We start from the raw sequence: 24441 nt of genomic DNA on the forward strand, positions 1-24441 counted from the left end.
CATATTTGTTGATGATGACATGCCCAATTTAATCGTGTTTCTAAGTGTACCATTTCAGGAATAATGCAACCTCCTCAAGCAAGAATTAATCAATGTCAAAGTCAAGATTGGTTGATCGTTTGCTACCCAAGATGTAGAGTCGTTTTGTCAATATATGTAAAGATGAAAGGGTATAATACATGTAATGGTAACAGTCAAGCATACCGTTACCTATCACGGGTAGGAGTATGTTTGACTGTCACGGTTAACCCGTCACACTTGAAGCAAATTTTTCATTTTGAATATTTCACTTTTTATCAAATGGGCTTTCATGCATTATATTAGATTTTAAACTTGAAATATTGAAGAGTGGTCTTTGAAAAGAATATGCCATTTGAATATCCTAAAATGCTTTCTCCAAAATAGTAAAAAGACTTTCCCTTACTTTTCTTTCCAAAATGGTCTTTCAAGGGTTGTCCTCTTTTGCTTGGTTCACATGTTAAATTTCTGAAAACAAACCTTCTTTGGGTGCCTTACAAACCTTCTTTTCTTATTTCACTTTTTAAAGAATTACCCATTTGTGTGCAAACTTTGGATGGTCAAACCTCTTGTCACATGCTAAAAAGTTTGACCTCTAAAACCCTAATTTTCAAAGCACTTGCATCCTCTATAAAAGGAGAACACTTCTTCATTTAAGAGGTAAGACTTTTCCTGAGAAATCAAAGTGTTTTTGCAAATCAGTTTTTAAGAACTCAAAACCTTTTCTTTGCAAAAAATCTTCTAAGTCTTCAAGTGTCACAGTCCTCACCACTGTTACTTCATAGTATTTTACTCTCTCATCTAGAATCGTTTGTACTAAGTTGTCCTTCTCAATTCTGTGTAAGAATCAGTCTAAGGAAACTTGATTTTGTAAACATTTTAGTTAGAGTGTAGAGTTCAAGAGACGGATAGTCTTAGAACTCGAGTCGCAACCGCAGTAGGTTGTTGGTCATTTTATTGTAAGTGTCTTAAGTAGTCGGAGTAGATAACTTGACTTATTAATAAAAGAAGATTGGACGTAGGCCTTTAGAGTGTCGGTCGAACCAATTCAAAATCGTTGTATTGATCTACGTTCGCTTTTAATTCCGCTGCAATTTTCTTATTGTTCTTCTTTCACGGTTTTGCTGGTAACAGTCCTGAATACTGTCACTTCTGATCTTCAGTCTTTCCTTCATAAGCTAATATCAGCAAGTAACAGTCAGAACAACTGTCACTTCCAAACTTCTCTTTTCTCCTCGAGCTTTCGTGATACACATTTAATCATTTAACCTAATTGATGTATCCACTTGTTCTTGACATTGTTCAATCAACTTATCTTTAAACAATAAAGATTGAAGTTGAAATTTTAAAATAGTACCTAATTCACCCCCTCCCCCTCTTAGGTACTTCGAATCCTAAACTCTTCAATAAGGCTTCCCGGAACACTTAAGATTCTCCAAGCAGATTTGGCAAGAAAAGCTTAGTTAAAGCATCAAATATTGCGAAGTCCCATACCCCTTTCTCCCATAGGCCTACTAAGGAAGTTACTACACCAATGAATAGACTTATTAGTTCTAGTTCCGCTCCACCAAAAATGCACCATCAAAGACTGAAGTTTTGATGTTACACTTACCGGTATGCGAAATACCGATAGAGAGAAGAGAGATAGTGAAGAAATAACAGAATGAATAAGAGTCAATTTACCAGCCGAAGAGAGAAGAATGTTATTCTAGGAGGATAGCCTTCGCTTAGTCTTGTCAACGAGAAATTTAAATAAATCCCTCTTAGAAGACCCTAAACTCGTTGGTAAGCCGAGATAGTTGCCAAGATCATGCTTAGGAGCAAGTTTAAACTCAGTCGGGCACTTCTTGACCGTCATAAGTGAGCAATTTGGACTGAAAAGAATAGTGGATTTATCTTTATTAAGGCATTGCCCAGAGGCAGCACAGTATTCATCGATAATGTTCATAAGAAAGTCCAAATCCCCATAGTCACCATGAATAAAGAATAGTGAATCATCCGCAAACAATAAATGAGAGATTTACGGCCCGTTCTTACATATTTTGATACCCTTAATGAGGTTGTCATCCTGAGCGTAGAGAAGCATTTGAGATAGGACTTGACTGGTACAATTGGTACAAAAGCAGAGAACTAAGCTGCATTTCGCTTATGACTTGGCTACACGCATTCAAATTGATTTTTAAGAACAACATTTACAAATACAATACAATACATCTATAAACAGGAAACACATTTAAGAAATTTTGTATGAACAATAAAGAAAACCAGTATATCATATGGCCTTAGTATTATATCAATCGGAATTGTAAGAACTTAACAATGCATTTTAGAATGCTTTGAATCGGACCAAGGAAAAAAACATGATATCAATTATTTCGACATTACAACTGTAAAATAATTAAGTGATCGAGGGATTGGATGACCGCGCGCCTTGGTGCGCAATTAGTAACTATAGCTACATAATTTCAATTAACGCAAATTAGATGGAATGAAAGTTTAGTTTCACGACGACAGTCAATGATACAAGTTAAAAGTAGGGTAGCAAATGATCTGAGCTAACTCGTAGACCCCTTAGAATCAGTTAAAGCTCGACTATAAATTGATGAAACTAATTCGGGGCTGAATTGGAGCGGTGTTTGACCAAATTTGGGCCGATTTTGAGTTTAGTAAAACTTAAAATGGACTCGTATAGACTCGTTTTATTGTTTTTATTATTCAATTTTAGTTTATCGATTCTTAATCAAATGTTGTTTTAGCAGTCTGATTATATTTGCTTAGTATTCTATACGAAGTATTTGCTATTTATCTTAAAATATGTTTATTTTTAATTTGATTTTAAAAGCGAAAAAAAAGTAAAGAAAATATCGAGCTTGAGTAGAGCTCGAGCCTATTCAGCTGATCCCTAGCTTTAAGCTTTTACGCTCGTAAAATTTATTAAGCTCAAATTTTCGAGCCGATTCTGAGCTCAACTAACTAGAGTTTAAACCTGCTCGGTTACACTCCTAAGAAGTATACGTATATTTCGGAAAATAAAAGTGTACGATTCAAAATCGCAAAAACTTAGAATTACTACGACTCAAATAGAAAAGGGGATCAAATAATTGGGCCGGAAAGAATAGGTTATAACCCAAAATTAAGTAGTCATTAAACATGAAAAATTATTAAGTCCTCTGGGAGGACCATTAATGTGTCCTCCTTAATCAATAAGAAGCCTTCATGGCTATTTAAAATCAATAAATATAAAGGTATTATAAAATATAGAGAAATATTGAACAATAGTAGAGAGTTGTCTATTTCTTATTAGCACAAGAGGTATATATATACATGGATACATGAGAGTTATGCAATAGGAGTGCCAATGGACGAGTCTAGAACCATCCTACAATAATGGGCATTTGTACTCTACAACTAGTTCCATTACCCGTGAAATTGTTGAACAAAATGTCTCAGACCCCATTACTTATTCCAAAAAAACCGCTTTGCCTTAGTTAACAATCTTAGTTAACTTCTTTAACTAAGACCCCATTACTTATTCAAAAATAGATAGAGTACTATTGCTGAACAAAATGTCTCTGAAAGTAAAGTACTATTGTTCACGGTATTAGCTATGTTATCATGTTGATGGTGTTATACAAGCCCCAAATTTGCGGTCGCACTGAGCCTTGATGACAAAAGATACTCGCAAGAAAAACATTTTTATTAATGAATACCTATATTGGCATAATATTTTGTCAAAATATATTTCCAGAAATAATAGTACTTTGCCACGAATATTGTTATGTTTATTAGTGTTTTGTCACGATTATTGTTATTATTATTATTATTGTCTTCATTTTTTTAGCTACGTAATTAATTCAATCTAAAAGAACTTTTTTAAAATAGAAATTTCTATATATTTTTAAATTGTAATTCAAATTAGATTGAATGGTTAGTATTATTTTGAAAGATTATGGGGATAATTATAAACACTGAAGAAATAAATGATGATAAAATATATTATCTTATACTCCGTAGATAATTAGATATATTGATTATTTTCTTATATGTTACAAAATATATAAGGACACTTTTGTAAGGAATTTTAGTAAATTTAATATTTATGTGAAGGGTAAGTTTAATAATTTTACATGGTTGTGACTTGTGAGGTGGTGTCACAACAAGCTAAAAAAATGTAAAATTTCGTTAATTAAACACACAACCTGCCTTGTAATATTATCGTATAGATAATTAGATATATTGATTTTACTTTTTAGTTTAATTTTTTTGTTTAATTTTCTTAACATATAAAAAGCAAATTTTAATATTTATTGTGGTTTAATTTGTATTTAATGCTATAATTTTTCAAATTTTTTAAAATAATAATGATAAGATAACATGCTCTAATGATTTTAAAAGGTGAATGGTGAAAGATAATGCTTATGTTTACTGTTTGATGTCATGTGTACAATATAATCGATCTTGACATCTTCTGATAAAGTATTGTTTATAGGGTTTTTTGTCAAAAACTACCTTATATTTAGGGGTATTTGTAAAAAGACTACCTTACATTATTTTTCTTGTTTAAGACTACCTTTGTTTTCTCTTTTTTGGGTGAAAAACTACCTATGCTGAAAATATGGCGAAATTTGGTCGATTTAACGACATTAACCTATCTCACATCACTCTCTTAACACCAACCAACAATGATCAAGTGCGTTCAAACCATAATTTAACTTCAAATAAGCATAATTTATGTTTTCACATTTCAATAATAACTACGAACATCTCTTAAAATTAAGCGTAAGTACATCATGACTTCCCAAAATAGTATCTAAGCAAGTTTAAAACATAAAGGACTCATGCGAGATAAATTAAAGCTAGTAAACTGACCAATTTCGTCTAGACTCTTAGCATAGGTAGTTACTGACCAAAAATAAAGAAACCAAAGGTAGTCGAAAACAAAAAAAATAATATAAGGTAGTATTTTTACAAATACCCCTAAATATAAGGTAGTTTCTAACAAAAAACCCTTGTTTATATGATAGCCTAGAACCTTGTTTTAGTTTTTGTTCTATTTTTGGATGTGTTAATTGTTAAGGTGCCGACTTTCATTCTATTCTACTTTATTTTTTTAGCTAAAGAGGGTTGAGACAATGCTCTTATGATGGAGATGGAAAAGTTAATATATAGGCAATATTATTGCATATTCAAAAATTAAAAAGAGGAAAAATTGAGATACAACCATAAAGGGAGTATTACTTTGGAAAATTGAGCTTTAAATCATTTACACGTGATATTATTTGCTTTAGTGATAAATAATCATCATTAAGACCCTTATTAAACTATCCTATTTATTTAACCTTTATTTCTTTTATTCAATGGGATGACCTTTTTATTTCCTTCAACATTATTATACTTTGTATTTATGTTACCATTTTTTTAATCTTCTCCTTCATTCACAAAATCTTTTTCTTCCCTGTAATAAATTGTTGAAATCAATGCGAAGATTAATTATAAAAAATTTCTTATATAAATATTTTAATAATCCTAATTTAAAATTCTTTACCAAAATGTCATTATATCTATATTAAATTAATTGTGTACATTAAAAATTTCATGAGCTAAAAAAATTCAAGAGTGATATAAACTCTACAGATCATATCTAAGTTTCATATTTTAACTAGTTTGAATGCCCGTGCGTTGCAACGGGGTAATTAGCTTATTTATAATGCCAAAAAAAAAAACGTTATAAGCGTTTAATGTTTACATTATATGTCTAATGATTTGTTTACATATTATTAAAATATCTCTTTCAAAAAAAATAAAAGATTAATATATACGTGGGTTAACTCTTATTTATAATCATATAATCACCCCACCTTATACTAATCTTTCGATGTGGGACAATTATACTATTTATAAGTAATATATTCACAAAAATTGGATTTTTTTTCTGATGTGGGACAATTCTAATATTTATACGTAATATATATTTATCAAACCTGCATTATTTTTCAATGTGGGACAAATAACATACTTAGAATTACTCCATCTTTTTTGTACTTAGTTCGACATCCAACCAGATCTTGAATACCGAATACAGATAATTGCTGCTCATTATATCTAATAGTTATATTTAAATTTAATAATATGATCAAGTACTATCCATTAATATTTGTACGTTGTTTTTATTCAAAAAAAAATTAACATAATTGAGATACGGAAATTTCCCGTGGTACCCCTTAATTTTGTTAGATTTTCCATGTTACCCCTACTTTTAAAAATCTGCCCATAGTACCCTTGAGGTTCCATTTTTTTGTCCATGGTACCCCCTAATGTAAAGGCTGTTAAATGGACGTTAAGTTTGATGGCGTGGCAATAAAATAACAATTAAAAAATAATAACCCCTTTATTGTTTTATTGGCACGGATATCTCTCTTTTAAATGCAAATTTTATTAACTATATCATTATAATCTTGGAAATTTCTCATGGTAACCTTGAACTTTGATAGATTACACATGCTACCATGGACGTTTGTTTCCTATTTTTTTTTTATCATAATTAAAATATGTGCAAATGATAAGAACCTATACTCTAATGATAGAATATTTTTTAACACGATTCTAATTATATTATTTAAACATAGTATATTTACCACACCTACATTATTTTTCAATATGGGACATATAAAATCTATAGGTAGAAAATATAATGATATAAATTTTTAAGAGCTCTCGAAGACAATACTTAAGCGACTCAAAAGATTTTGAGTTGATGCCTAAGTTCCACGGATGCTCATAGAATCACCCACCTTATGCTATATTTCGATATGGGAAAATTCTTTTTTTTATATGTAGTATATTTATCACACTTATATTATTTTTCAATGTGGGAGATATAACATACTATGAAATACATCATCTTTAATATGTGCAAATTATATGAAATCTATATATACTCTAATGATAGCATTTCTTACCATGAATCTAATAATATTATTTTCATAATTTTTTTACCTACATTATTTTGTCAAATGAAATTTAAAAGTTTTTATATAAAAATTAGAAACATTACTTGAATATAAAATAAGAAATACATAGTATATATTATAATAACTAAAAGATTTCCAAACATTAACTTAGGTTAGAAACCATTATTGAAGAGTTATCCCTGATAATACTTAAGGGTTATGACTTCTATTTATAATCATAAAATCACCATGGCTTATGATAATCTTCCGATGTGGGACAATTCTAATATTTATACATAGTATATTCACCACACTTACGTTACTTTTCAATGTAGGACAAATAACATACTAAGTACACCATTTTTTTTTTGCACCTACTTTGACATCAACCCGATTTAATAATGAGAAAATACAATACAATACAATATACACTCTAATGATAGCATTTTTTTGTCACAATCTAATTATATAATTTTCATACGATACTTTTTTTTCAAATGAAATATAAAGTTTTTATATCAAAATTATAAACATCACTTTAATATAAAATAGAAAATGTATATATATGGGACATATCTATTATTTATACATAATATATTCACAACACCTACATTATTTTTCAATGTGGGACATATAACATGCTAAAAAGTCTATATCTTTTATATCAAAATTTTTTGCATTAATACATAAGTTTCAAGGATGCCTCCTATTTATATTTATAGAATCACCCTACCGTATACTATTATTTCAATGTGAGCTACATAATTTAATTATTTAGACGTAGTATGTTCATAATGCATACATTATTTTTCAATGTGAAAGATATAACATACCAAGAAATACATGTCTCTTCTTAAAAAATCATTATTGTATACATATTATTTTTCTTTGAAGGTAAAATCACTTAGTCTCGATCATTAGATATGGATCTCTACATCGTACATATAAGGACTCATTAACGCTCTATTACTGCATTCAGAAGACAACCATTAATAAAATCTTTAGTTTTGTATTGTTTCAGGAGATTACCATTAGTAAAACCTTTAGTTATTTTTTGATTTTCTTGTTCATGTTCTTAACTCTTTCTCAGGTAGTTCCCAACGATTTCCACTTTATTTTTTATATCATATCGTAGATAATGATAAAAAATCTTAAGAACTCTTTAAAACAATATTTATGAGACTCAAAAAATTTTGGGTGGATACATAAGTTCCAAATATGCATCCTATTTATAATCATAGGATCACATCACCTTATACTAATCTTTCGGTGTGGGACAATTCTACTATTTATATGTAGTATATTCACCACACCTACTTATTTTCCAATGTGGGACAAAACATACTAAAAAGTACACAATTTTACGTATTAAGAAGTACACCATCTTTAATATGTGCAAATAATATGAAATTTATACTCTAATGATAGCATTTTTTAACACAAAGCTAATTATATTATTTTCATAATTTTTTTAACGATATTTTTTTGCCAAATGAAATGTAAAAGTTTGATATAAAAATTGGAAATATCACTTGAATATAATTTAGGAAATATACATATTATAATAATTAAAAGATTTTCCACTTTATTTTTTACATCAAAAATTATACTTTCCTAAATTGATTTTTGATGATGTGGACGCTCTCAGATCGCTCGAAAAAACTCTCTTTTATATAGATATATAGATTATAATTGACATTTTAATTAAAGTTTTCATAATTGAACGTGTTAGTGAATCGATTAAGGTTTTTCATACTAATTTTTTTAAACTGCTTTCATATGATAAAATATTGGTTGAAAATGTTATATTACTTTAAAATTACACATTCATTTATTTATTTAATATTTTAACAAATATGTAGATTTTTTTTAGAAATATTAGTTGCAAACACGAAAAAATTAAATTAAAACACCTTTTTATTTTCCTCTCTTTTCGTTATTAAACTACCCTATTTATTTAACATTTATTTCTTTTATTTAATGGGATTACCTTTTTATTTTCTTTCAACATTATTATACTTTGAGAAAATTGTTGATTACAGCCTTTTATAAACCACTTTTTGAAAATTACAGCCTTATATAATTTTTTTTGAAAATTACATCCAAAATTTTACTTTTCTTCTAAAATTGCACCACGACCATGTTTCCGGTGAAATTTGTTAAAATGTGACCGAAATGCCCTTGCTTAATTGTTTGCCTACTTACCCAGATGATATCAGTTTACCACTCATTTCTCACTTATTACCTCTCATTTAATCTAAACCTCATCTAAACCCATCTTCCTCAACATTAATTATCTCTAAAATTATCCGCAAATTACTCGCTAATTTGTACTGTAATTCATTCCTTTACCGTAATTCATTCTCCATTGTCAAAAAAGGCTCCAGAGTAAGGATTCATACACCTTTATTTGCTTTAATTTTATCTTCAATTTGTTGTTGTTGAATGTCACCGTAAATTGCTGGGTTTTCCCCAATTTGTTGTTTTTCAATTGATTGAATCGAATTTTTAGGGTTTGGTCAAATTTCGCAATTCAGGTATTGATCTTAAATTCCTTTTTTAATGCATGTGATTGTAATAGATATTGGTATGAATTTGTAGGGGCTTCCTACTTTGAAGAACCCTAATTAATTTCAATTGGGGGAAAATTGATTTAGAAGGTATAAAAGAGAGATGAAGAATGTAAATAAGGTAGAATTAAATTTCGTATAAAATGGAAATAGGTTAGAATTCAATTTCGTATAAGAAAGAGCAAATGAAAATTGGGTTGAATTGAATTAGAATGATTAATTAGAAATATTGTTGAACTTTGATGGGGAATTAGAGAGATGAAGAAGTTGTCAAAATCTCATGAAGGAAATGAAGATCAAGGGAATAGAAAGGAGGAAGGTAAGGGCATTTTGGTCATAAAAGATGAACTTAAGTGACAAAAATTCAATTTGGAGTCAATTGTCCATCGGAGTTAAAGTTTTGGCTGTAATTTCTCATCAGAAGTAAAATTTTGGATGTAATTTAAAAAAAAAAATTATATAAGGCTGTAATTTTCAAAAAGTGGTTTATAAAAGGCTGTAATCAACAATTTTCCCTTATACTTCGTATTTATGTTAGCATACCTTTTTTATCTTCCCTTTCATTCACAAATCTTTATTCTTCCCTATAATAAATTGTTGAAATTAATGCGAAGATTAATTACAAAAAATTTCTTATATAAATATTATAATAATTGAGACGGTCCTATAGTGGAAAAAAACAACTTATTTATCACCAATAAATGATTTTTGTTAACTCAAATGAACCGTCTCATATCTATAATTTGTGTTACGGGGTAAATAGTCTTTAAGCTAGTAGTTTGTTTATATTGCAATCATTACTCTTTAATTTCTTGGATCTCGCATTACTAACATCAATGAAAAAATTTGTTACTAACAGAAAAGTCACAATTTTAACAACGTACCTAAAAAAATGGATCTTATAGCATTTAAAAACGACATACCAAAAAAGTTATTGAGAGTAAATATGAAGTACGATGGAATTTTAATAAGACAAATTATTATCATTAAAAAATAAGGATTACAATATTGTTATTTATTCTCGAACCCACTTTGGTAGCTAGTAATCTAAAAGTTTTTGTGTATCGATAAAGTATTCAACCAAAAGGATTAGTCGCTAAAAAATCACACAAATTACATAGTCGAGGGTTTGGGCTCTGTTTGGCAAAACTACCTGAAAAGGTAGCTGAAAACTGAAAAGTTAACTGAAACTTGAAAAGGTAACTGATAAGGTAGCTGAAAATTAGGAGCTGATAAGGTAACTGATTATATAAAATGTGTTTGACAAACTAGCTAAAAAAGTAGCTGATTTTCGTAAAATGACGTAAAAGGATATGAAAATTATTTAATATTATAGAATAAAGGGGTACAAAATGGAAAATAAGTCATTTCAGGTATCTGATTTCTCAAATGCTACCTGAGGTAGCATTTCATTTCAGGTACCTTATTTGACCAAATAAGCTACTTGACAAACACTTGCAAAAATATCAGGTAGCTGAAATTTTGGTCAAATAAGCTACTTTGGTCAAATAAGCTACCTGAAGTCCTGAAGTGTCGTGTCAGACGGAGCCTTGGTGATTTAGGAAGCGACCACTTTCATCTGAATATCTCAAAATATATACACCTGACAAAATAAGAAAACCATATAAGGACATGACATGACATAATTAAAGGCACAATAATCTAAAGTAATACGGAGTATATCAATAAGTTAATCTTAATTGCTAAAAAACACAAACAAAAATTATGCCAAGATAGAACATGCATACTGCTTACATCTCAAATCTCCTCCATTAAAAGACAATATATCAGTATATTTGAATTCTCATACAAAAAATCCTACAAAATAAATAATGAAGTAAAAGTTATGATAATTTTACGACTGGGCCGAGGTAAGCAAATTCCGCTAAACACTTGGTAACAAAAATTCATATAACAAGTAAAACATAGGTATTTGTTTTAAGATAAACACGTCATTTATGAATATATCCACGACCACTTAACCACAATTTGTGGTATAATTTTCTTTCAATCAAACCTATTATGTGCTTCCATTCACTTCAGGGAATAATGCTCATTAATCAAATTTCTTATGCAATGTCATATTCATTTATTCACTGTAGGGGATAAGGTTTGTTAACCAATAGGACGAAACTTTCGATAATACTCATTACTTTTGTTGAGTCGCATATGGAATGAGATTTCACAGATACTGAATTAAGTCACTTACACGATAATGTGTCTATAGGACTACATTATTTGTAAGAAAGATAAAATAATTTCATCCTCAAAACATGATATCCCATTCACTACAAGGAATGGTTTTTAGTTGATTTGGTATGATTCTCAATTTGCAAGAGTATATCATATTTTGCAAATTTCCATGTATAATCCCAAGTTTATTTTTAATATTGATACTCAAAATAATATTCGCTAAACGAAAAATAAAAATATATACACTGTGAACTACAGGCCACAGTTTTAATATCTGTAAATATTATAAACCTCGGGTCATAATTCAGTTTATGTAAACACTATGAACTTCTGGTCATAATTTGTTTTTTTTTCTTAGACACTATGAACTCCAGGTCATAGTTTCAAGTAAGATCACATACATTGGGCTCAAATAAGGCCTCTTTACTTGGCTCACCAAAGACCACATTATTAGGCTTCTCATTTTGCCAGGTTCTGACACCATGTTAGAACATGCAAACGGGTCGGGCCGCACCCAAACGGAGGAGAGACGGAACACTTGACAAGGGAGGTTCCATCCTAAAACCAATTGGTAATAGGAGGAGTAACACCCTTGGTTATAAACTAATCCAATCTCTCTTTCTCCAACAATGTGGGACACTCACATGTGAGTGGTTTATATTCTAACAAAAGCGATTGATTCATCTAACTCCCGTGGAATTGTAAAAACGAAGGCAAGTTAGATATACAAACTCATTTCCAAGTTAATCGAAGATATACCACCACGTACATCGACCTATCTCAAAGCTGAAAATTTTAAGATAAACAAATTATAAAAATCGAAAAATATATCACATCTTAAATCGGTGAGATCAAAATTAATTTAATTTCTAGCTTTATTTATATCCTTGAACAAATTAGATTGAAAGTGTATGTACAATTGAACTTGGTAGTTATACGTTGATGATTCGCATGTAAAGACTAAACACCAAGTACATGAAAATGTAGTTCAATATGTTCAAGTGTCACATGTGTGACCAAGTATAAAGGATTTGATCAATGCATTGAGCTCATTAGGTGAATCAAGATTTACTGCATGACCTGTCTCCTTGAGAATGTTTAATCTCGCATTAGGCCCTATCATCCTGCGTCAGTCATCTTTCAAGTTAGCATTTTATTTTACTACAGTAAATAATTGATATCAAAAAGAGTTACCGTAGTTACTTACCTTTGCAACTGATATCCTAGGTTTGTTGGGAAAACTTTATCCTCTTCGCCCCATACCAGAAGTGTTTCCTTTTAAAAATATATCAAATGTCGCAACTTTTCGTCAGAATGTTGGTAATTTCTAGACGTAGATCAAGAAATTACTATACTTTTAATTTTGTAATGTTTGTAAAGGTAAAAATACTCTGCTAAAATTTTTGTGCTTCGAATTCTTGGCACAATTTTTAGTTCATCGGGCTTGGAAATAGTCTCTTAGACCCGTATCCTTTAAAAGAATAAAACTATTTTTGTTGTTTTTGCAAATTACCTGTGACAAATTGGATATTTGAGAATTTGTTTCTTGTGACATCAAGTGCAAAATAAGCTCTTCTTTCGCCTTCCGATTCTTATCATCCATTATCTGCAGGATCCGAAAACAAATGTAACCCAGTCGAACTATTTATCTCTTTAATGTAAGGGTAAAACCGCGTATATCTAATTGCCTTCACCAATGCTCATTGAAGAGGGATACTTTTCGTCACAAGCTGAAGACGGGCTAAATGTCGCCATTTTAACGGCAAAATGTAACCATTTTAATGACAGATTATTATAGCTTAGGAAATTGTTCTGGTAACTTTATAGGTAAAATGGTTACATTTTCGTTTTAAATGGGTCACATTTTACCCCGTCTTCAGCTTGTGACGAAATGTACCCGTCACAAGCAAGACGCTTTGAATTGCCTTAATCATTGTTGACAAAAGTCTTGACATGTTTTGCATTTTATAAGAAAACATTCAGGTTGAATATAATCTGCTTTAGCAGTTAGCAAAGCTCACCCTTATGAACTCCCAGAGTCCGAAATCAGGAACCCGTTGAAAATCATACTTGCAAACCGATTTTTTAACCAATAATCTCAGGGCCTCAGGGTCTCGCGGTACAACCAATTTCTCTATTGGAATTGGCAATTGCTTTAACAGCTCCAATTTCTGATCAGTGGCAGAGGCTATACCTGAACTAACAATTACGACCATCTCGACTTCTTGAGGGTACATCTCGGCCATTCGATAGGTAACCCACCCGCCATAGCTAATCCCGTAAACTGAACACCTTTCCACATGAAATCCCTTCTTTAGTCCTTCCATTATACACTTGGCTTGAAATTCGGGTGAACGGTCCATGGACTTTGTGGATGAGTTACCGTAGAATAGTAAGTCTGGCATGTATATGTTGAATGATTTTGATAGTGAGCTCATCTGCACAATCTTGTCAAATTAGGTCTTACAAAACCGAGCTAGATTAGCGTACATTCAACAAAATGGCTTATAATTTGAGTGACTCGATAACTACCCATGGTGATAGAGTATTTGAATAACCTGACTCGAGATCCAAGAACAATAATTCAATTGTCATAAACCTGAATTGACCTAACCCGTAAATGACTTGACCGAAATAATCAAGAATGACTAATTTGAAATCATACTCTCTATAATTTATGGATACACCAGCTGACCCGACCTGAGGAACCCGCCCCGCCCGAAACCCGATTCGATCCGACCCGACCCAATAACCGATAGCAGCCTTAGTTTTTCCAACTTGAACTCGACCTGAACCGACCCGACCCGTGACTCGATATTTTCTCAACCCGATAATGAACTAGCTTAAGAATGGTTAAAATAACACCAAATTGACATTCATCTTAATTGTTTTCACTTAAAACTACAATTAATACACCTACCCATTATTTAAACATAAAATTAACATATGCTGATAACCTGACCCGACACTGATCCGCTAATAACCTGACCCGACTTGCCACCCGTTGATGACCCGACATGAACCAAACCCATCACTGACCCAACATAACCAGAACCCGATATGACCCGACCCGCTTTGACCCGACCCGAGTAACCCGATTGCCACCTCTAAAGTCTAGCCCTAGCCCCAGGTAACCGAACACAAAATGACTTGACTCAAAATGGACGTCAGGAACCACTTACCACAAAATGACTCAAATTGATATAACTCAAACCGACCCAACCTGACCCAAAGTCCAAACGACCGTAATCTAAAGTAAATGATTGAATTATTGTGCATAAAACATAGATAGACAATTAAGACAAATCACACTGAGAGGACAAATATGAACATGCCTGAAGGACGAATTGCCAACGAGCATCACCACCACAACCGTGGACGACAACCAAATTACGCAAACCGCGACGCCGATGCTTGGACACCCAATAATGCATAGTGGTTTCATCATCCAAATCAACAGAGCAAGGTGAAAGGCCAAAACACAAGTAGTAATATAAAGACAACACAAAGTTAACCATAGGAACAAATATAGTCACATTCTTTAACCTTGATACATTACATATAACCTCCCAAATCACCCTGACTGTTGTTATGGTGTACTGGTGAGCTAGTTTTGCATAATCCATTGATTAATTACGAGTTTAATCGTTACGACTAATCATTTGAGTAGTTATAATAAGTATTAGTTTGAGATGTTCGCGTTAAAAATAAATGGGTGATGTTTTACGTGATGTTTCTTCATGTTGAGGTTAATTAGATGCGTATAAGTTTCCTCTACGTTATGAATCATGTTAGTAGTAGTACTTTCTAAGTAAGTTTAGAAAAGGGTGTTCTTGCTTTCTATATACGTGAATTCAGTGGCGAGTCCAGGATTTTGATTTCGGTGTAGCACAATATATACTCAAGGTAAAGTGTATAGATAATTAGTGTGAAAGTAGTAAATTTTGGTGTAGCAAATCACAAAATTCTAACCGAATTTTTCGCCTTTAGTGTAGCGGCTGCGACACCAAAGGCCTTAGTGGCCTCGCCCCTGCGTAAATTGACAGATAATTTGGACTTTGTGCCATATAGCTCTCAGTCGGTAGAGCTCCGCTCTTGCAATTGGGTCGTTACCAGTATTTGTTGTGAAGACCAAGGTTTGTGAGGAAATTTTCATTAATTTTTGGGAATACTTTGCAATTGTGTATGCTTAGTTATATATACATGTTCTCATGCAAAATCCTACATAAGATCTGGAAAAAAGGTAAATGTCAGCACTTCCACTATCTTACCAACTCCCACATATTTAATTTGGTGGGAATTACAGTGTATATCCAACTTTGCCTTACACCATTGATTACAGGATTAGGCTAAGTGGTGAAGCGAGGGGCCGGGAGGGGGGCCGTTTCCGGCCCCTCCCTAGCTTATGTAAATTTCGGGTTTTTAGTTCAAATTTTCGATAGTTACCTAATTTATTACCCGTTCGTCCCTGCTTTTCGCCCCTGCTGATTTAAAATCCTAATTAGATGTTATTGATAATGCAACTTGGTTGTCACATTTCTGGGTAACAGGTGACTGGTTCGTAATTCTTAGGTCTTTAAGCAGGTTCTTAAGAGTCCATTTCAACATGTTCGGTTCTTTTGTGAGATTTGGTATCGACACAAAATATTATGGACATAAAAAGAGAGCGTCAGCATCACGGAGTCGACATCTCCATTTCACATGCAGAGTATGAGTCTTAGAATGGAATCGACATCACCATTGCACCTTTGCACATGCAGTGGTAAGTCAAAATGGAGAGAATAATATATGTGAGATGGTAGTACTGAAACTACGCGTCACTCAATGGCACTGTGAATGCCATAGGAGGGCATGCCCTCGCATCACATGTTTCTTCTTCATTTTGACAGCTTGTTAAATGGAGTAATATCAAATAAACAATATGCTAAATTGCTAATTAAAACCGGAGAAAAGGAAACCGAGATATACGAATCATATATTACAATGTAAGGATTGATATTGAAGGGAAAAAAAGGCGGTGGCTGGAATTAACCTTAAGGCCTGGAGAAGTGCAACATATACAATCTACTACATTTGGGAATGCTTTCACAATTTTCCCTTTCTTTAAGAATACATTCCCAACATACAACACAAGAAAGGGTCTTGTTATGTACAAATGAACTAGTATGTACAAGCATATAGCATTGTGTTTGTTATTCAACTGTAATCCTACTGTTCATTCTTGGTCAGCTTCTCCAGCCAACAACGCTAGGACGTCCGGCAGCCACGCCTGGTGTCGATACAGAACGACCACGATTGTACATTCGTTGTATTTCTTCCCTGTATTCAACCAGGGACTTGTCGGGAATAGCTGGAGTTAGCTCGATGACATCTCCCATTTTTAATTTGCAAGTCGGGTCACTTACAGGCTCGTGGTTGAGACGAGGCCTCAAATCTTCCTTCACCGGGAATCCATATGGTGTCCAGCGGGGGCTACCGTTGCCTGTTCTCTCTAAGAGATCCATCATGGTTGAGTTTGTAGGGAACTCTTGGACCGACATCTACAGTAAAAATCATAGATTACTTGCCGCAAAAAAAAATACTCACAACTACACGAGAGCAAGACTGTCAACAAGAAGAAATTTTGCACGATATAGGTTCAGTGAGTAGAATTTCACATAACAAGACTTGGTTCCGCGTTTGTACTAGACTATTAGAGTCATGGTAACCACAAGGATTGCAAAAACACACATTATAACATTTTCATCGAATCTTAGACTTAATTGTGACTTTAAGAGCTAATTTGCCTCAGTCAGAACTCCCAAAATAACACAAGGTTTTACAAATTCGACATGCTAATCATTACTTCCAACTAATCATGAACATATCTGTGGAACTACCACGCGCATTTCGGTAATATTTGGGGGTTGGCATGTTATCTCTTGACTGAAACCGCAAGATGATACTCCCTCCACTCTCATTTACGCTGTCCTTATTTGTGTGCAAGAAGGTGAATATATATATTGTACAAAGGAGTAGTTCCATCATGGTTTAGTTTGTTGGGAACTCTTGGACAGGCATCTTCAGTTAAAGACTGAAAGCCACAGTACTCTCTGCACAAAAAATCCGAGCTACACAAACTTTACATAGTACTCCCTCCCATCCACTCTTTTCTTCCCTATTTCCTAAAACGGATTATTCAGGTTTTCTTCCCCTTTCCTTTTTGAGAAAGTTTTTATTAATATAATACTCCTACCTCTCTCCACCCATCAAACCCCACTATATTTTTTATTAATATTTAATTCTAATTATTCCTACCTCTCTCCAATAACCAAACCCCACTCATCTCCTTTATTAATATTTAATCCTAATTATTCATACCTCTCTCCAATTATCAAACCTCACTCATATCTTTATCAATATTATACTCCCACTCTTAATCTCCGTGCCCACTTCAAATGGGAAGAAAATAGTGGATGGGAGGGAGTATAAGTTTTACCTCAGTAGAATTTTACCTAAGAACTTAAGAATATTTAGTTCATCGTTTGTACTAAAGTCATGGTAACCACACAGCTTGAAAAAACTCACATAATAGCATTTTTTTCATCAAATCTCAACATCAAAATCTTAAATTGACTATACTTGGACTATACGGAGTATAGTTTTGGCTTGTTCGCCCGTTTCAGAAATTTCACATGCTAATGATTACTTGCAATTTATCATATCCAAATCTATGGAACTATCAAGTGTATTTAGGTACATTTGGGGACTGGCATCTGATTATCCCTCGACTGAAAGTCTGAAACTGCAAGATGATACGCCATCCATCCACCCTTTAACTCTGTCCTTATTTGTGAATTGTAAGAGAAAAAGAGGACGATATAAATGGGATAAAGACAGCAAATCAGAAAGATTATTTTCAATTTTTCACAGATTTCCACATCCTTTAATCACAAGATATCAGTAAAGCGGAAAGGCTGGAAAAACGAGGAGTCGAAGACTAACCTTTTCATTCTCGATCAAGATGACGAATACTGGCCCGTCTTGATTAGTCATGGGCTCGTACGAATATGGGCAGTCCGCAGAGTGAGTCGGGAACTTGCACGGTGGCTTGAGGGAATCAGGGGATCGGTCCCTGTTCATAGTCTCACAATGCCAAGTGACAACCCACCTAGCCCACTCAACCATTTGAAGTACAAAAGATGAATGCTTGCAATCACCCTCCTTGTACCTCCAGTGGGCAGCAAATCCAAATTCTGCTTGTAGGTGCATTTCCCTAGTGCGGATTTGAACTTCCAGTGGAACCATTCCTTCACCAACCACAACAGTGTGTAGAGATCGATACCTACATATAACAACCAAAAACTTGCTGTCAAAAAAAAAAAAAAAAAAAAAAAAAAAAAAAAAAAAAACTACTAATTACGAGAAGAAACGCCAGATAAAGCTAGAACTCCCTCCATCCCATTTATATCATCCCTATTTGTTTTTGGTTGTCTAATCATAACTTTGGTTATATTTTCTAGCAATATACAAGACTTGTAGATTTTTATAAACGAGAGATACGGAGTATTATGAAAATGGTTGTTCTCATGAATCAAAGTATCAAACAGTACAAATTTTAAATTATATTTCGTCTTATATTAGGAGAAATTATTTGTCAAAGTTGACAACCGTCACTACCAAAGCCAAGTAGTTTAATAGGAGTAGTATCAACCCAAATGATGAAGAATTGCATAGCATACCCATTAAACTTTGGACGATCAATGTAATTCTTGAGCTTCCCGGGCACTTCAGGCCACAACTGATGAACGACTTTCAGGGCTTTAAAACAGTCGTCCTCATTCTCAACAATCAAACGCAATCCATGTATATCATGAACCTTATCCATGGTCAGTTTCTTCCTACAAAGATTAGCTTTGGATCAGCCCAAATAACAATAAAGTCTCGCTAGGGTACTGCGTGATAAAGAAAAAGGAGAGTCTCGCCAAGGATAGAGTGAGATAATACTTGAGCATTTTGCGGTAAATACTGTATAAGCTTTTGTGACGACCAGACAAGTCTTGATATGATATATCCTCAATTTTCAGGGCTTTGTCGAGTTTCTCGGTAGCGGACTCAATAACTGTTTGGTCAAAAGTCTTAACAAGCTTAGAGGACAATTCTTCATGCTCATTCGGGTACAAATGCTTGAAGCACAAGTTTTCTAGCTGCTCTTTCCAAGTGGAAATACCAAGTCTATTGGCCAATGGAGCAAATATCTCCAATGTCTCCTTCGCAAACCGCTGTTGTTTGTGCAGGGGCAATGCTTCGAGGGTCACCATATTATGCAACCTATCTGCCAATTTAATAAGAACTGCTCTAGCATCAGCCACGGCAAGAAACATGGTATGTAGTCGATCTGCTTCAACAGTTTTGTGGGCTGTATTATTATCACGTGCTAGCTTGCTCAAGTGGCTAAGTTTTGACACCTGAAATAATGATGGACGACACCAAAAGCAATCAATACTGTTGCTGAAGTATAAACTGGAGCATATTCAAAGGACAGCAGTGGACTCGAAATTTCATATGACACAACACAATGTATGATCAATTTTTGGCTTTTTAACCAGGATAAGAGCAACTAAAACATAACAGTGCTGAGAGCCCGAGATAATCACACAACTAGCTCCATTACCAAGGGACACAATAAATCTTGATGCTAAGGCCTTGTTTGGATTAAATTGTAGGAGGAAAAGGGAGGTGAGACTACGAGCGAGGAAGGAAGGGTAGGGAAAATGAATGTATGATGTTTTCCTTCCTAATCTTTCCTTTGTTGAAAGCATTTTAATTTAGCCTGTAGGAAGGAAAATCCCTCCAACCCAACCAACTGTCAAAACAAGGACGTTGTCTTTGCTCTTTCCTCCCCTCTTTCCGAGCCCCAATTCATGGCAAAATCTGCATAAAAAGTTGAAAACAAGAATCTTCAGGGAGGATAAGTAAGTTTGCAACTTCTCCATGAATCCACATGCGTGCGTAGCCTTATCATAATATTCCAACTTCTCTCTGAATCGACATGCGTAGTCAAAGCCTCTTCATAAACTCCCAACTTTTCTATAAATCCACGTGTAGTCAAAGCCTCGAAATAATGTTTCACTTTTTTATGAATCCACATACATGGTTGCAAAAGACCAACTCAATTATCTTGTAGCTCATATGAACAACAGACCCAGGAAAAGAAAAGAATAAATCACAAGAAACCTTACCCCGATGACTAAATCCGCCACTCCTGCTCCGAAAATATCCAAAATGTAGTCATAAGTGAGAAAAGAATCATCGATAGTGTCATGCAACAACCCAGCTGCTACAACAGTTGAGTTCGCTCCAATTGTAGCCAGAAGCACCGCAGTTTCCACACAGTGCTGCAAATACAGGTGCCCACTTGCTCTCCTCTGCACAGACAAATACCAAATACCAAAAACACAACTTCAGAACTCAATTACAACAAAGATAGGCGCATGATTCATTAATAACCCCAAACCACAAAGCTCAATAGGGGCAGCAGAACTTTACTCGTCCGAATAAGATCAAAGCTAAAATTCCAAGTCATAAGATCACACGACTTATCAAGGAGACTAACCCAGTAACCCATTACCCATATACGGAGTTGTCGGAGTACATATTTCCTGATTCAGTTTTCAGCTTAAACAGCCGCACAAAGATCAAATCTTTGCAAAAACCTCGTACTACAACTAATAGTCATCCAAAAATCTCGAACACGAAATCTTAAACAATTGGCAATCTAGAAAATCAAATCCCACTTTAGCATATTCGCCAATTAACACAGACTAAAACATTTCAAAACATCCATACTTAACAGAAACTTTCCTTGCACTTCCAAAAGACTAAACATTTCTCAATACATATCACTAACAATTTCCTCAACTCCATCCCATAACAACATTCCAACTAAAACTTCACCTCAACTAAAAAACTCAACAAGTCAAACAAAGATCAAAACTTTCCAACATCTAACAAACACGGCAACAAAATAAAGCACCAGGAACACTGTCTTTATTACATAATTTCACAGATCAAGCAAAATCAAATACTACACCACCACCACTACCCCAATATCTCAATGCCTCTCACAAATTGCGGGGTAAGGGGAATCGAATTTTATACTTTTATAGAACAATTACCTGTCCTCGATGCGCCTTTTCGGCCTCGTAAAACGCCTTAACAACAAATTTATCATAAAACACCTTATGCCTCCTTTGAGCATCACTCAACAAACCCTCCACTACACCATCATCATCACCATCCTCCATATCAAAAGTCAATTCCCCAAACCCTAACCCTAACCCTAATTCCCGATCATCCAAACACACTCCCACCCCCACCCCCATCCCCGCCGCCTTACTCCCCACCACCGCACTCCTCACAAACCCACTGAACAACCCACTCGAACCACTCCTAAACGAACCGGATCCCGGTCCGACCGGTCCATGTAAAACCGAAACCGGACTACTCTGATGATGGTGGTGGTGATGATGATCGTCGCCGCCGTAACAGGCGGCGCTACTAGTTGACGCAATCGGCGATGACGTGGACGATGACGACAACAACCGCGATAACCCTCCAATCATCGGAGATGATGACGTGGCGGTGGTTGACGGTGACGTGGAAATCAGATCGAAGTCATACGATGACGTGGCAGTAGCGGTGATTGAACATGGATGATGTGGTGTTGAGCATACAGTACTTGGTGATGTTGCGTATAGTGCTATTGTTGATACCGCCATTAATGGACCTTGAAATTAAATTAAATTTAATAATATAATATAATATGATATTAATTTTAATGGGTATTTGTTTGATTTGAGAATTGTTGTTGGAGGTTGGAGATATAATTTGGGGATTTTGATTTTAATTTTGATTATTTAGGGTTCATCTTCATCTGTATTGTATTGTTTTAATTTTGATGATTCAGTGGCCAGGAAAAGGGAGACAGTGAAATGACGATATTACCCTTGAGAGATACTGGAATTAACGCATGCTTTTTGTGATTCATGGAATCTTCGCCACAATTTCTGACTTTTTTTTATTATTATTTTATTTACTTGCAAATATCTGTCTCACTATTTCCTACGGATATGCATGAATATGAACTTATGAAGTTACTTCGAGTATAATTTAAAAGTAGACCTGATAAATTGGTTAATCGAGTCGGGTGAGATTATACAGAGGATTATTTTAGGTAATTTATGGGTATAACTAGTTGTATATGTTGTACGTGTAGAATCTGAGCTTTATAATAAAGTATCTGAGCTTTATGTTAAAGAATATGAACTTTATTAGAAAGTATTAAGCTCATCCATTTACACATTAATAATATGAACTTTGAATTAGCTCAAAACGAATACATACACGCTCGAATTCTTATAACTTAGTTGTACAATGCTTATGGTACAACTAGATGTATAATCGTATTTGTGCATTTTAACTGGGATCATTTTTTATGTGCTAGAGATTTTGGTAAAGGAAGGTTATAAATATAGTGTTAAGTTTTCGGATTATGCTAATTACTCTATGTTTTATGTACACTTTTGGCACATAAATAAGAAAAATAGTTTGATAGGTTGGGAATGGAATAGAATGAATTCTAGTCATTCTAATGTTTGGCTGAGATATTTTGGAATGGAGTTATAATCCATTTTTTTATGTTTATTTTTTCTAATGAATCAAACATATTTTGAAATGTATGGAATTGAAACCTCATACATTTATCATTTATGGGTTTTCATTCGAATCCATTCCATTCATATGGAGTGAACCAAACAACCTATAGAGAATGTTCTAGGACTTATAAAAAAAGTAAATAGGTTGTACATAAAAATGATTAAAAAATTTAAGAGAGAAACACTAAAAAATAATTGAGGCCCAAAGAAAAATACTTACATTAATAATGGAGACAAGAAAAGTATAATTGAGTTAAGTTGATTGGTCCACAATGTTGTATTTTGTTTGCGGGAAAGTGGAGTAGAGCGTGATTATTGAAATTGATATAATTTGATCGATTTGATTAGGCAGAATTTGGTGCAAGTGTGAGTAGAGAAGATTATAGTTTGCTTTTGCATTTTCTATTTGGTAGAAACAATTATAGTGGATAACTTGTCATGTTAGAGATGAATAGGACCATCATGGATAAGCTTAGCTAAATGAGTTATTATTGTATTATTGTATTGAGTGCCATGTTCATTAACAATTAATATTTTAAAATATTATCAAATCGACATAACAAAATTTAAAAAACTCCGCTCAAATGAATCGATATGCATTCAATTAAGGGGTATTTGGTTGGATCATTTAAAATTGTTTGGAATGGGCTGTGATTGGAGCATTTTGAAATGGAGTTAGATATTTGATGGATTCTAATTTCATTCAACCCCTTTGAATACCATATCCATCTCTCCCCCAAGTTTTCAACTTCATTCTACCCAAGCATTATTATTCGGTTATTCTCATTCCCAAATTGAACCAAACAACTTTAAACATCTTCCTTGCCTTTCTTAGATTATTTTCTAACTGTTATAGATGATTTATTAACGTAAATATGATGTACAATAGCATATATATTCAGGATGTATCTTTGTATCAAACACAAATTCGGAATATTGAATATATCAAACGTATAATCTTTCCAACATATAATTCTAATATGTATTCGATAGAGAAGAAAAAAGAACACAAGA

General features: G+C 33.4%; 2 protein-coding genes across 2 annotated transcripts; both read right to left on the reverse strand.

The window, feature by feature from the left end:
• Positions 1-12597: 12597 nt before the first annotated feature.
• Positions 12598-15357, reverse strand: LOC141589704 (uncharacterized). The gene is made up of 5 exons (XM_074410331.1): positions 15067-15357; positions 13753-14169; positions 13245-13337; positions 12939-13006; positions 12598-12855 (listed from the first exon to the last, which is right to left on the reverse strand). Exons 1-5 carry the CDS (start codon positions 15355-15357, stop codon positions 12729-12731), a joined length of 996 nt encoding a protein of 331 aa, XP_074266432.1. The 3' UTR covers positions 12598-12728.
• Positions 15358-16644: 1287 nt separating this feature from the next.
• LOC141591705 (putative GTP diphosphokinase RSH2, chloroplastic) lies at positions 16645-23850 on the reverse strand. The gene is made up of 6 exons (XM_074412124.1): positions 21889-23850; positions 20953-21138; positions 19718-20178; positions 19453-19611; positions 18716-19055; positions 16645-17271 (listed from the first exon to the last, which is right to left on the reverse strand). The coding sequence occupies exons 1-6, from the start codon at positions 22489-22491 to the stop codon at positions 16957-16959; spliced, it is 2064 nt and encodes a 687-aa protein (XP_074268225.1). The 5' UTR covers positions 22492-23850; the 3' UTR covers positions 16645-16956.
• Positions 23851-24441: the final 591 nt, after the last annotated feature.

The sequence above is a fragment of the Silene latifolia genome, chromosome 7 (assembly GCF_048544455.1).
Source record: "Silene latifolia isolate original U9 population chromosome 7, ASM4854445v1, whole genome shotgun sequence".
NCBI classification, from domain to species: Eukaryota; Viridiplantae; Streptophyta; class Magnoliopsida; order Caryophyllales; family Caryophyllaceae; genus Silene; species Silene latifolia.